The following is a 12850-nucleotide window of genomic DNA, read 5'->3' on the forward strand; positions in this document are numbered from 1 at the left end:
TAGTTTTAGTTCATTTTCATAAATCATGTAATCAAATATATAATTTGTATATACTTAAGATTTAATCTTAATATAGCTTATGATCCAAGGGTGGGGGTGGTGTTCAAAACACGCCTATAAACATTCTTCTGAATATATTCTTAGCATTTGACGATCACACCATCAAGTTAATACTGTATACTGCCACATTTTCATTGTGTTATATATGAATCTAGCATAATAAAAGCTGGCTGAATGAATTTAAGGGCTAAGAACACTGGAACAGACTTAGGTCACAAAAGATGTTTAAATACAGTTTCATACAGTTGACCCTTGAACATGGGTTTGAACTTATCCATGGACCCCCAAGTTCAAACTTGTGTTGTTCAAGGGTCAACTGTATAAACCTGTACTGTAACACCAGTACAAGTTTATACCCTGTACTTAAAGTACAGAATAATTATAGCTAATGCTTAATATGGTGCCTATTCTGTGACAATGCTTAATTCGTTTACACACTGTATAATAACACCGGTAATCCTCACAGCACCCTTTGAGGTAGACATATTTGTTATCCCCACTCACAGACAAGGAGGCTAAGGCACAGAGAGGTTAGTTCACATCGCTAGGAGAGGGTGAAGCCAGGAATCCAGTATAGGCAACGCAGGCCCCAGAGTCCACACTCTTCACCACCATGCAATAGGGCCTATCAAAAAGAGCCTGACAGTGGGCAGGATTAATTATAGTGGCTACCTGATTGTTACTTGAACTATAAAGTATAAAACGGAAGGAAAAAAGTTTCAAGGTGCCATGATATATCAGAGAAGAAACTCAGGGCTTCCCACATTTGCCTTAGAGAAGAATCCAAGGCTTAGAAGTTTGTTTAAACTAACAGCAGAAATTGGTTTTTAAGAAAGTGCCTGAGGTTGGTTCAATTCATTAAGAACAGGTGTAGTTTACTGCCTCCTAGCTGGGTGATCTTGTTACCTAACCAGCTGCAACCTACTTCCTTTGGTTTACTATAGGGTGACCGCACCTACCTCATGCATTTACGAGAAGCACATGATTACATATAAAGGCCTAAGACTTGCTCAAGGAATATTAGCTCTACTTCTAAAATTCCTCTGCAGTTCTAGGCAGTACTTAGCAAAATTGGTTTAAATACATGGTGACTAATAATGCTCAAAAATTTTAGAAATAGCCATCCACATTATGCTAAGTGTGAAATTATACTTTAATATCCAAATGTATGAACTGTGACAACAATCAACTTTTTAAAACGAAAAGTAACATTGAAAGGAATGGTATATAAACCTTTGGTTAATCTCAATAGCAGGCAGTCAGGAATACATCAGTATTTTTTCCCCCCTTTTTGTAGCCTTCCTGGGAAAGACAGTAAAATAATCAGAAACAAAGCTAATACATGATAAATAGAAAATCAAATGCCAAACTAAATTTATTTGCTAAAGAAAAACCGTTGAACTATAATAAGTGCTGTCGAGATTTGCATATATGAAAAAACCCTGAGATTACCAATTGTGTATCACAATCCTTATATGTAGATACTGAAAACAATGGTATTATTACAACTTGTAGAGTGGCTTGGAGTTTAAACTTGATCTAAATGGTGCCCTTGAATACTTGCTTTATACTGAAAGAAAAAATTCTGACAATTTAGGAAACTAATGTAAAGAAGCTAAGTGTTGATTTAAAATGGTTAACACTCCTAACGGCTTCATTTTTAAAGAGTTTCTGTTATTTACTGCCTAAGTTCAGCTTTTTAGTAACATAAGGTTAACACAGATAATTAAAGTCTCAAAGGCCCATTAAATTTGTACTAATAAGGACAAAACAAGTTGATTGAAAATAGCCATTTTCCCTCTGCCCTCCAGTGTTACATTTATAGAACAAAAAGTAGACAAGGTTAAGTTACTAGACAATAAAACACTGACTTTTTAAAAAAGAATGTGAAAATTATATCTTTAAACTTACCAATTATAATTCAAAATGTTCTTAGCCACTGGGAGCAACCTGTAAAATCAATGATGCTGTCTCAACCCTGACACCATGTGACTATTGTTTCATAAAGAAACATAAAATGGCACCAAAAAATGTATTTTTTCTTGACACCTTCTGCAGATTTTGGTTAGTAGATACTCTGAGGCTCTAAACATGTAAACAATTTATCCTATATTATGAAAGAGCAAAGTCACGTAATACCAATATAATACTGCAGTGTAGCTTCTCCCCCCAAAAAGAGGTTAAGGGTTAAGAAGATATTTGAGATGCTACATTTGTGAAGTCAGTTCAGTTTGACTCAAGCTTATTTTAGGTCATTAAAGTCTAGGGCAATGAGTTCAGGAATACCGAAAGCTGGATTTGCTGCATTTGCCTTTACGTTGGCCACCATGATTAGAAAGCCCAGAATCAGAAAGAGGGGAAAACAGTTTTTTCTGACTGTGGTCTTACTATGCAGGAAAACAACACCAACAATGAATATGTTCCATTTCAGTCTTCATAGTTCAAGTAATAAATGGTCTTATAATTCAGGCACACACTTTGGCCAAGCCAAGTTTAGCTTTATCAGATTAAAAAAATTCATATATAAAATAAGTATCAGCTCAAAATATAGATTATTTTAAAGAAGAGCTTGCAGGAAATAGAAAAATAGTTAAATCTGGTGGTAAGGAAATGTTAAAACAGCCTGGATCCAGAACCTGCACTGCTGGCATGGGGGACACAGCAGCTCTCGGGGCACCCTGCTTTACTGTTTAGACCAGAGGCACTAGAAACATGGCTCTCCAGGTTCACACGTTCCAAAGGGGCCTTTGGAGCCGCCCACTCCCCGTGCCTGGTACTCCACCACACCTTTCTGGTCCCGCTGCTGTGTCATTTCCAAGAGGCTATTATGCCTCTTGGAGACCTTTTGAAGATTTTTCTTCTACAGGATTAAAAAACCATTAAGAATTTCTGGTTCAAACATATACCCTTCAATAATGATCTGACTTGCTTCAAAATATGAAAGTGAGCTGTAATTAATGTTTTCATGTTTAATTTTAGACCTTAAATTTCTGTATCAAGCTCTCAGTTTTAATGAAAGAAGTAGAAAATAGGGTATAATTCAGCATCACCTCTATGTCTCCAATACAACAATATTTACAGTAATAAATAGGTAAACAGGAATAACAACATAATAACAAAAATAGAACTTTTTACCTAAACTAAATTAACTATTTCTCTAAATTCAAAGGTGTATGGCAAGTTGAACATTTGATCTTATTGTGACATATCAGATTAACACTTAAAAGACTGAAGGAGGCATTTCTCTGTTCACACAGACTTCTTAAGTACGTACATGCTGACCTGTACTAGTTTCCTTGCTTGTTTGACATCTAACCACTAATTAGGTATATTTCAAATTGGTCTATGTGACCCTGTGTTCCTCTCTTCAGAAGCATCGGTAATGCATTTTGGCCAATGGTTTGCAACAGGCATTGTGAATTAACATAGAGTATAATCTTCATAATATGAAAAAGGTCCCAAATATTTATTTTAAAAATGTTAACATTGGAAAACAAAATTACAATCATCCTCAGCTCTATTTCCCGGAAATTCAGTTGAGGTAACCCCTGCAAGTCACAGCTCCACATCTGCACACAGTTCTCACTCGCTTTTTGGCTGGGCTGTAGTCAATAGAATCTGAAGATATGTCTCCAGAACCTGAGTATGGAGAGAAAGAAATACAGCAGAAAGAGAGTTAAGACAATTCAGAATGAGTTTCAAATTTTTTATCAGCTTTAAGTATTATAAATGTGAATATTCAGAGACAAATCATCATGAATTTCCTTGAAAGAATGGTGTGGGCTAATAAGAGGTAAAGTAAATGTGATTAGCCCATGTTTATTTTATAAGAATGGACTTCTGAGGTGATGGAAGTTACTGGAAAAATCCAATACACAATCATTTATTTCTTACACTGTTTAGAGCATAAAGCGAAATCAAGTAGTAACAATATGTAAAAAAGGCAACACGCTTAGAAAGACAATGGAAAGAAAATAATACTTACAGTATCACAATAAAGCAAATACAACTAAATGTTCTTTTTAAAAGCCAAATTCCAGCAGGAATGGAATAAGTTCATGTGTGATTTAAATCACATTTTAAATATCCACCTCTCAGTAAAGATTCAGAAATGTAGGTTTACAATTTTTAAAATATAAGAGGTGTTGAGAAAAATCTTATCAAATAAATACGCAGGTGGTAACAGTGATGTAGAAGAAATGACATTACTCAGTTCAAGGTCAGGGAGAACTGGATTCCAGTTTTAGTTGTTGGGTTAGCTTTGAGACCTTGAGTAAAAAGACACTCTTATAGCCTCCTTTTTTTCATCTTCAATATATTATTTGGTTCAGATGATCTAAGGCCTTCTCCCATTCTGGAATAGACACTTCATACTAAACCAGCACCAATGGAACTGTACTTGAAAGCCATACCTTTCATTTGATAATCGAAAGTAAGCTCTTCTCCAGCATTTATGGTTCTTGTGGAGAATAACGCTATCCGGGGAAGACGGGTATCAAGGTTATCAATGAAAACATTGAACACCTGAAGATTTGGATCACACTACAAAGAAAACGTGAGAACCCATTTAAGTAAAAATGACGTGAGTGAGCTCTTCTACATGCCATTTAAAATTTTCAACTGCCCAGACAATGTTTTTTAAGATATACTGGAAACTAAGTTGATTATTTAGAGGTCTCTGAGACATGCACATTTAAAAATACTGTTTTCACTTATAGAAAATTTCTGACATACATAAAACTAGAGAAAATAATATTAAGTCCACATGTATCCACTATGCAGCTTCAACAGTTATTCCCATTTTTGCCAATCTTGTTTCATCTATTCCTGACTTTTAAATTTTTCTGAAGAATGTTACTGCAAATCCCAGGTAACATCATCAGTGCACCTGTTAATATATCAGTAAGGCTACTTAAAGAACTAGAACTGCATTTAAAAAGTCAAGTTAGAACTGTAGATCTCAAACTTCATATTGCACAGGGTTTCAATTGCTCCAGTTGTTATCTGGAATTGTTTGATATTTGGAGAACTCTACCCTCAATTCTGGAATATGCAAAAAGAAAGATCCAGTCAATAATACTAAGAGACCAAAATAAGTGTTTAATTGTCCTCAAATAGAATACATCTATTTTGAGAGTATCTCAAATTTATTGTTAAGAACAAAATTAAAGTAAAAGTTTAAGTAAATCAGAAAGCTAACAAGGGAGTCAGATGGTCTCTGGCATTTCACTACTAATCATAAATTAGTCTAGGTATAAAATCCACCGAAAATTTAACACAGTCTATACCTTATACAGTCAGCTATATAACTTATTCCTCGAAATACATTTCCTTTCAATCTATAAAATGGAGATAATATCAATCTCACAAGACTAACACTATGTTATCTACATGGCATGCATTAAGCGCCCAATAACTATTAACCTCCCTTAGTTTTGGAAATAGTTTTTAGAGTATAAGATTCTGGGGTTAAGGTTCCAGCTGTATTCTAAGTTCTTTTCCAACACAAGTTAAGAATATTAATTCATAATTTAGCCCTGACCAGTGTGGCCAGGTTGGGTGTGGTCCTGCAAAGTGAAAGGTCGCTGGCTGGATTTCCGGTCAGGGCACATGGCTAGGTTGAAGTTTGGTCCCCTGTTGGGGTGTGTTCGAGAGGCAACTGATCAATGTTTCTTTCCCCTTCTCCCTCCCTTCCCCTCTCTCTAAAAATAAATAAATAAAATCTTTTAAAAAAGAATACTGTCTTGGCTTGTGTGGCTCAGTGGATTGAGTGACAGCCTGTGAATCAAAGGGTCGCCAGTTTGATTCCGTCAGGGCACATGCCGGGTTTGCAGGCCAGGCTCCCAGTAAGGGGTAAGTGAGAAGCAACCACACATTGAGGTTTCTCCCCCTCTCTTTCTCCTTCCCTTCCCCTCTGTCTAAAAATAAATCTTTTAAAAAAATTAAAAAAGAAAAATAGCCCTAAATATTTCAATACTCCACAAATTCTTAAATCTTACAAAAATGTTAACATGTTTTCATTTTAAGAGACTATACCTATCTTTATTATATGTCCTAAAATTTAGCTGTGTTAACAGCTGTATGAAACCTATGTAATTGTGTGTTCCTTAAAACTTTCTACTTTCTACCCCTTAACTCCTCTGCTCATTAATTTCCTCCTCTATGAGGATAATACCGATCTTAAAATGTTGTTGAAAAGCTTAAATGAAGTAGCATAAGTAAGACTTGCAAAATGCATGGTGTTTGCATTTTGAGTTTCCTAACAGCAGAGACCCCTGTACTAAAATACTCTGAAAATACTAAAAGAGTCTGTGGTTCAAATATATTGTACCCTCAACTATGGAAAAGCATTAAACACAGTACTGTTAATCAGTCCTGTCTATACTTGAAGTATTTCTTACACTGTGATTCACAAAATGAGATACATTTCCGTATCGAGCTGCATCCACTGTGAATTCATCAGATTCATAGTCCAGATCAAAGAGATATGTGATTCCTTTGTTGTCATATAACTGCCCCCGTCTCTCAGCTTCTTCACTTGTGATCACCTAAAAAGAAAAAACTATAGTATATTCTACAGCTATTGCTGAACTAAAGAAGCTCTCATCCGTAAATCAGTTAATGAACACACTGATGCCTACAAATATTTAAAAAGCATGCATTCACACAAATGAGACTAGAAGAGCTAGACAGAAAGAGGTGAGAGAACACAGGGCGGAGAAATGATGGTGCAAAACAATTATGGCTCTTTAAAGAGGAATTAGGACAACTCAACAGTTAACAAGTTGAAACCATGTACTACTTTCATTCTAACTTATTGAGATGTTAAAAAAGCTACAAAACTATAGTTCTTCGTAGCATATAACAGAATACAGAGGACTAAGTTTGCAAGTATATATGCTCTGAATGGATATTTTTAATATAACTAAGCTGTGTGCAGTTACAAATGAAAATTTATTACATATATAGGAGAGAAGGTATGTTAAATTTGCAGTCAAATAATGGAAAGTTTCGTTTCATAGAATAGGTTGTTTTCATGAAATTAGGCAGCTGAAAACCATCACTTACAGTTCTGTTCTAAACAACAAAGCTTTGCCACATGATCAGCTTGAGAAATCAAAAATGTCTAGTCATTTATTGTGTCAACCAAATTCAGCTCCTGCATTCACGCAGCCAAAAAAGAGAATAATTGTATAAGACCTAGTATCCCAAATAGTGATTTATAATAATCTGCCATCATCTAAAAATAGAAGGATCAATATAGGGATCCAATTTAATCTTTAGGTTAGGTGGTCCAATTCAAACAACTTTTAAAATGTCAGCTTTCACAGCCCTGGATTCGCAGTCATACTCGTATTTTTCTAGTCACGGTTTAACCCACCCTTCAATTTTAGGAAGTGTGGGACCGTGGTGAAGTGCACTGATTTTAGAGCCTTGGTTTTGAATCCTGGCTCTTCTTTACTACTGTGTGACCTTGGGCAAGGTGCTCAGTTTCTCTGTGCCTGTTTCCTTGCCTATAACAATGGAGATAATGCCACTACCTCAGAGCTGAGAAAATTAGTGTGTTAGTACATAAGGTGCTTAGAATAATATGTGGCACATGGTAAATACTACTTTTATATATATATACACATACATATTTGAAAATTTGCTTGGTTATGTAGGAAACAGTCTTTGTAGCTGAGTTACAGAGTTTGGATTTTCTTATGGATATAATAAATGCTTTTATGTTCGTCCCACAACACTTGCTCATAAAGCACCGGTCTACTATACAGTAGTTTTCAAGTTTAGACGAAATTGAGCCTTGGCAACTACACTTAACCCAATATTTGGTCAAATGAATGAAGTAAATTACAATTTAAAAGTTTCAAAGTCAGCATGTGTTTAGACCTGATTTTCTTCTTAGGAATTTTGTGTAAAAATAGTTGTTATTTTAAAATTTACAAATGCCAGTTCCATGGACTATAAATGGGTGTTCATTGAAAAATGACTATTTCATTTTTTCATATTTCTATTTCTATCTTTTTCATATTTTTGTTTATATTCAAGTTTATATTTCTATGCTAGTGGACCCTTCTCTTAAACCTGAAATTTCTGCATATTTGCAAATGATAATATCAAAATTTACCAAATATGCGTTACTGAGGTAAATAGGTAACTTTTCAAAAGCATAATCCTTCCATGCACATTATGTGCTACATAAGTTGAACGTACCTCTCCAACATATTCCATGACAAAACTCATTCTTTTAATCTTCACAAGGGTCTTTACACCCCAGCCACAGCCATTGCTAGTTCGAAAGATGCAAAGTGAATACTGTGTGCCTTTTTGTACAATCCTATTGGGACAGTCAGGTCCACATTGACATCTTGAGTTGCATTCATAAATGGGAGTACCGGGTGGGATTTTAATTTGTTGGTTTTTATTATAAGCCAAAAGAACTCCAGCTTCAGCAGGACAACATTTCTCCAAGAAGCAGTCTGTGCATGAACAACCAAAGGTGGCTTCATTTACTAAGCTGATTCCAGGAGTGGGTTTGTATTCATTAATGTAGTAGAAGTCTGAAGGTGGGCCCTCTAAGTCAACAGTATTTTCAACAAAAATCATTCCTTTATGATTTTTTCTTCTGTTGAGTTCATCTTGCCATCTCTGCAGAGCTATCCTTTGTTTAGCCTTCTTTACAATGTATTCAGCAATGGCAGGTTTCAAAGCTTTGTTATTGTTTAGAGTTACTGCTCTGCCTTTCTTTACCCGAGATAAATAATTATGCTTGTCATTAGAGAATTGCTGAAGTAGTAATGGGCACTTGAGATTTTGCAAAGGTTCCCAAGTATTTGTAGAATCTGGCCATCCTTTCCATTTTACAAGATAATATTCCATATCCTTAAAATACAAAAGAAAATGCAAATCAGATATGACAGTCCCAATTATTTAAATAATATTGTAAAGAGTAAGGTATCCATTATTGTTTTTCTAAGTAAATTTCAGAATATATAAAGTCACAAATTTCTAGCAATTAATGTACAGATCATAAAAATAAAGCTGTTTTTCTTTATATTACATAAAATATTTATAGAATTTAGATGTGGCAGAATATGCTTGACCACAGGCAAAAGAACTGCACCTACAGAAAAAGTACTGATATTCATGAGTATTTTACCAAACGGTAACTAAACAAAAAAGTATTTCTCTTGATCATGCAAACGGCCAGTCCCAAAACTAATCTAGATTAGAGGCTTACTTGGCCACCGTAGATGCAGGTATCCTTTAGCAGGGGTGTCCAACCTTTTGGCGTCTCTGGGCCACACTGGAAGAAGAGTTGTCTTGCACCACACATTAAATACACAAACACTAACAAAAAGTGAGGAGCAAAAAAAAAAGGTTTTAAGTAAATTTACGATTCCGTGTTGGGCCGCATTCACAGCCATCCTCAGCTGCATGCGGCCCGCAGGCTGCGGGTTGGACACCCTGCTAAAGGTCTGTAACTTAGTATTTTATACTAGATATGAGGATAGTTCTATTTCTCAATGTCATGGGCACATAAAGCCTAGATGTTCTAGACATGCATTGTCCAACACAGTCATCAGCCATATGTAGCTATCGGGCACCTGAAATGTGGCCAGTCTAAATTGAGATCTGCTTGAAGTGTAATGTACACTTTTTAAAAATATTGATTATACATTGAAATAAATTGGATTTACTGGATTAGATCAAATATATAATCGAAGGCAATTACATCTGCTTCCTGTTACTTTAATGTGGTTACTAGAAAATTTTAAATTATACAAAGGGAGGCTGTATTATATTTCTATCAGACAGCATGATTCCAGAGGATTCTTACCTTATTTAGACTAAATCATGACTGGATTAGGTAGCAGGCATTCAAGCTACCAACAATCAGAATATTCTGCTTTATCCCTCATCCTGCTGTTGACCCCCGTGGTACCTGCACTCTTGCCTTCCTACCCCACTGACCTGACTATGCTTTCTTCCCTTAAGGTCGGGAATGCCATGTTACGTTTCTCTTTAAAAAGGTGGTCAAGTGTGCATAATCAAAGAACTTCTGAAGCAAAGTCTCTCAATTTTTATTTTTTGTCCTGTAGAATAACCAACATATATCCATGTGCCCGTGGGTAAAATGCCTTCTAATATATGAAAAGTGATTAAACTGCATTCTATAGTTTTTAGTTATTTTAATTCATAGATATTGAAAACACTTAATTGGGACACATTTATTTTTCCCTGAAATTTTAAATAAAGTTTTTATTATAAAGTAAGGATGACCATGACAGCTGTTCTATGTTTGTAACTGGATAATGCCGAACGGCCGGGAAGATCTAGGAAACGTGGTATCAGGCGTGTTACGGAGGCAGGAATCGGGCTGAGCGGCACTGAGGGGCTTTGAAGAGTGAGAGCTTATTTTCTCCCCACTGTCTTCATCTCAATGTTTTATGTATTTCTGTTCAATAAACAGTAATGCTTGCGAATTTCAAAAAACCGTGCTTTATAAAAAGTCAAAATGTTTTGTTTAAAAAAAGTGGTTTTTATTTAAAATTATGGTGTGAGAATATGCACCAAAACTGTACTTCCACAGAAATCTATATTGTGATTCCCCCCAAACAAAACAAGCCTAGACATACATTTGTTAGTCGGTTTGGCTCACTAAGATGCAACATGGCTTTCTCCCTTTTGTCAGGTAACTACTAAATTGTGGGACTGTTGTCAGCAGACAGCTGCTCAACAACGACGAGACGCACTTGGCAGTATCTGACATCTATTCCCCTTAATTATAAAAGTTTTTAATTTTTCTGATTCCAGAACAAAGCAACGCAACCTTGCTCGTCTTTTTTTTTCCTGTTACAGTTTTTCCTACTATAGCTCTGGGTTATGTCAAAGTTGCCAGCAAACACTGAAAGAAACAGAAACACCAGCTCTAAGTCAGATGATTAAGACAATTCATCATTCAGCAAAACTAAAAACACCGTAACACTTAAGTTTGCTTTCAAAATAATGCTACTCGCATTTTTAGTGACTAAGTTTTGTATGTAACCATACTGTTACTTAATTTATGGAAGGTAAAGATGCTTACAAAACATGAGTATCTTTGCAAAATAGTATAGCAATATTAATAATATGTAATTTCTAGTTTGTAGTTTTATTTTATATGCATATTTTATTTTTAAAATCCAAAAAAGATATTTCCATTTTGAAAAATAGCAGAACAAAGACAGTTTGACTTAATAAATTCAATTAATTCAATACCCTAAATTCCAAATAAAAGCCAAAGTTTATGACTCGTATCTTATTCGTTCTGATATACAATCAACTCTTGATTACCCACAGAAATGGAATACAGTCATAATAATGATCCATAAATTACTCCTGTATAATTTGGAATGCATATGAATTTTTCTTAAAGACATTTTCCTCCACTATCTTTTCCTTAAGGTAAATTCATTAAAATATTTTAATATTTATAATAAATATGTGAAAATTCAGTCACTAGAGGGTGTGATGAATGTAACGTAATACTAGCTTATAGGAGTAAAATCTCATTGGAAAAAGAAGGTAGTAACAGGTAAAATAAGTAATAATGCAAACCAGTACAATTTTAACTGCAAACACAAGTGATACAATAAATACCACTAGACTATTAAGAGGGAAATAAAAACAGGTCAATGAGGATACAGAGGAAGTAGAACAAACGTCATTGAGAAAGACTGATAGGATTTGTTAGGTAAGGGACAGGGCAGGAAGGCTGAAAAACATGAGCAAAAGCCTTCATGAAGCTAAGATTTGCATGAAGTATCCAGAAAACATGAAGAGATGGATTTGGCTAGCTTTGAAGTTCAGATATTAAAGAGAGATAAAACTGTAATGACGCCTGACTGGCGTGGCTCAGTGGTGGCTGGGGCATCGTTCTGCACACTGAAGGGTCTCTGATTCAATTCCTAGTCAGGGCACATGCCTAGGTTGTGGGCCAGGTCCCTGGTTTGGGGAGCACGCGAGAGACAACCGATGGATGTTTCTCTTTTGATTACATATTGATGTTTCTCTTCCTCTTTCTCCTCCCTTTCCCTCTCTCTAAAAACAAACAAACAAAATCTTTAAAAAAAACCTGTAAAAGGCAAGAACAACTTTAAGATAGCCTTGGACGCTTGACTAAGGCATATGAACTTTTATTGTAAGCCAATGTTTATTATTACAGTTCTCAGAAACCACGGTGTTTCTGTGGGAGCTTCATTAAATACAAATTTAATTCCATACTGTTTATCAGGAATAATTTTACCAGTCTTCTAATCGCCCAGCCAGCGACTCTTTATAGTCTTCATCTCCTCGACAATTGTCCTTGGGCTGTGCCATTATGATTCTCTCTACTCTCTTGTTCCTTTTCTGCCTTCCTTACTGAGACCATATCCCTGCCCAGTCACTTGAAATTTATGCAGATACAGTACTAAGGGCTCTGTCCTTCACCCCTTTTCACACTAAACAAATGTTTACCCCTTTTGAGAAGCTGGAGAAAGCTGTGGGCCTTTCCTTAACAAAAGTCACATATATAATATTCTGGGTAATTTCAGGATAGTTGGATTCCAAGTTAAGAATTCCTGCACTAAATGCTCTCTGTGGGCAACTTCATCACTTCAGTGGTTTTAGTTATATGGTGATGACTCCCAAAATTTAATGTGCAACCCAATATACCCTATAGCCTACTACTGGATCCCTAAATTGACCTATCTGCACGGGACTCGTCACAGTCCTTCCCAGACTCCTTCTGTTCTGTGTTCCCCAC

At 35.6% G+C, this 12850-nt stretch overlaps 1 protein-coding gene across 7 annotated transcripts in view; it reads right to left on the reverse strand.

Moving 5' to 3' along the window:
• Positions 1-83: 83 nt before the first annotated feature.
• The window catches only part of SUV39H2 (SUV39H2 histone lysine methyltransferase), a 29368-nt gene continuing 16601 nt past the window's right edge, over positions 84-12850 (reverse strand). For 4 of the 7 annotated variants that reach the window (XM_053922575.1, XM_053922579.1, XM_053922578.1 and 1 more), the window contains 4 exons: positions 8275-8943; positions 6462-6608; positions 4473-4602; positions 84-3699 (listed from right to left, as the gene is read on the reverse strand). In XM_053922575.1, coding sequence (XP_053778550.1) covers positions 3593-3699; positions 4473-4602; positions 6462-6608; positions 8275-8943 — 1053 coding nt within the window. In that variant the 3' untranslated portion in view covers positions 84-3592. Of the gene's footprint in view, positions 3700-4472; positions 4603-6461; positions 6609-8274; positions 8944-9301; positions 9412-12850 lie in introns of all 7 variants that reach the window. The other 3 variants (XM_053922576.1, XM_045186080.2, XM_053922577.1) reach the window with 2 other exon arrangements.

Source organism: Desmodus rotundus, chromosome 4, assembly GCF_022682495.2.
Source record: "Desmodus rotundus isolate HL8 chromosome 4, HLdesRot8A.1, whole genome shotgun sequence".
Classification (NCBI taxonomy): domain Eukaryota; kingdom Metazoa; phylum Chordata; class Mammalia; order Chiroptera; family Phyllostomidae; genus Desmodus; species Desmodus rotundus.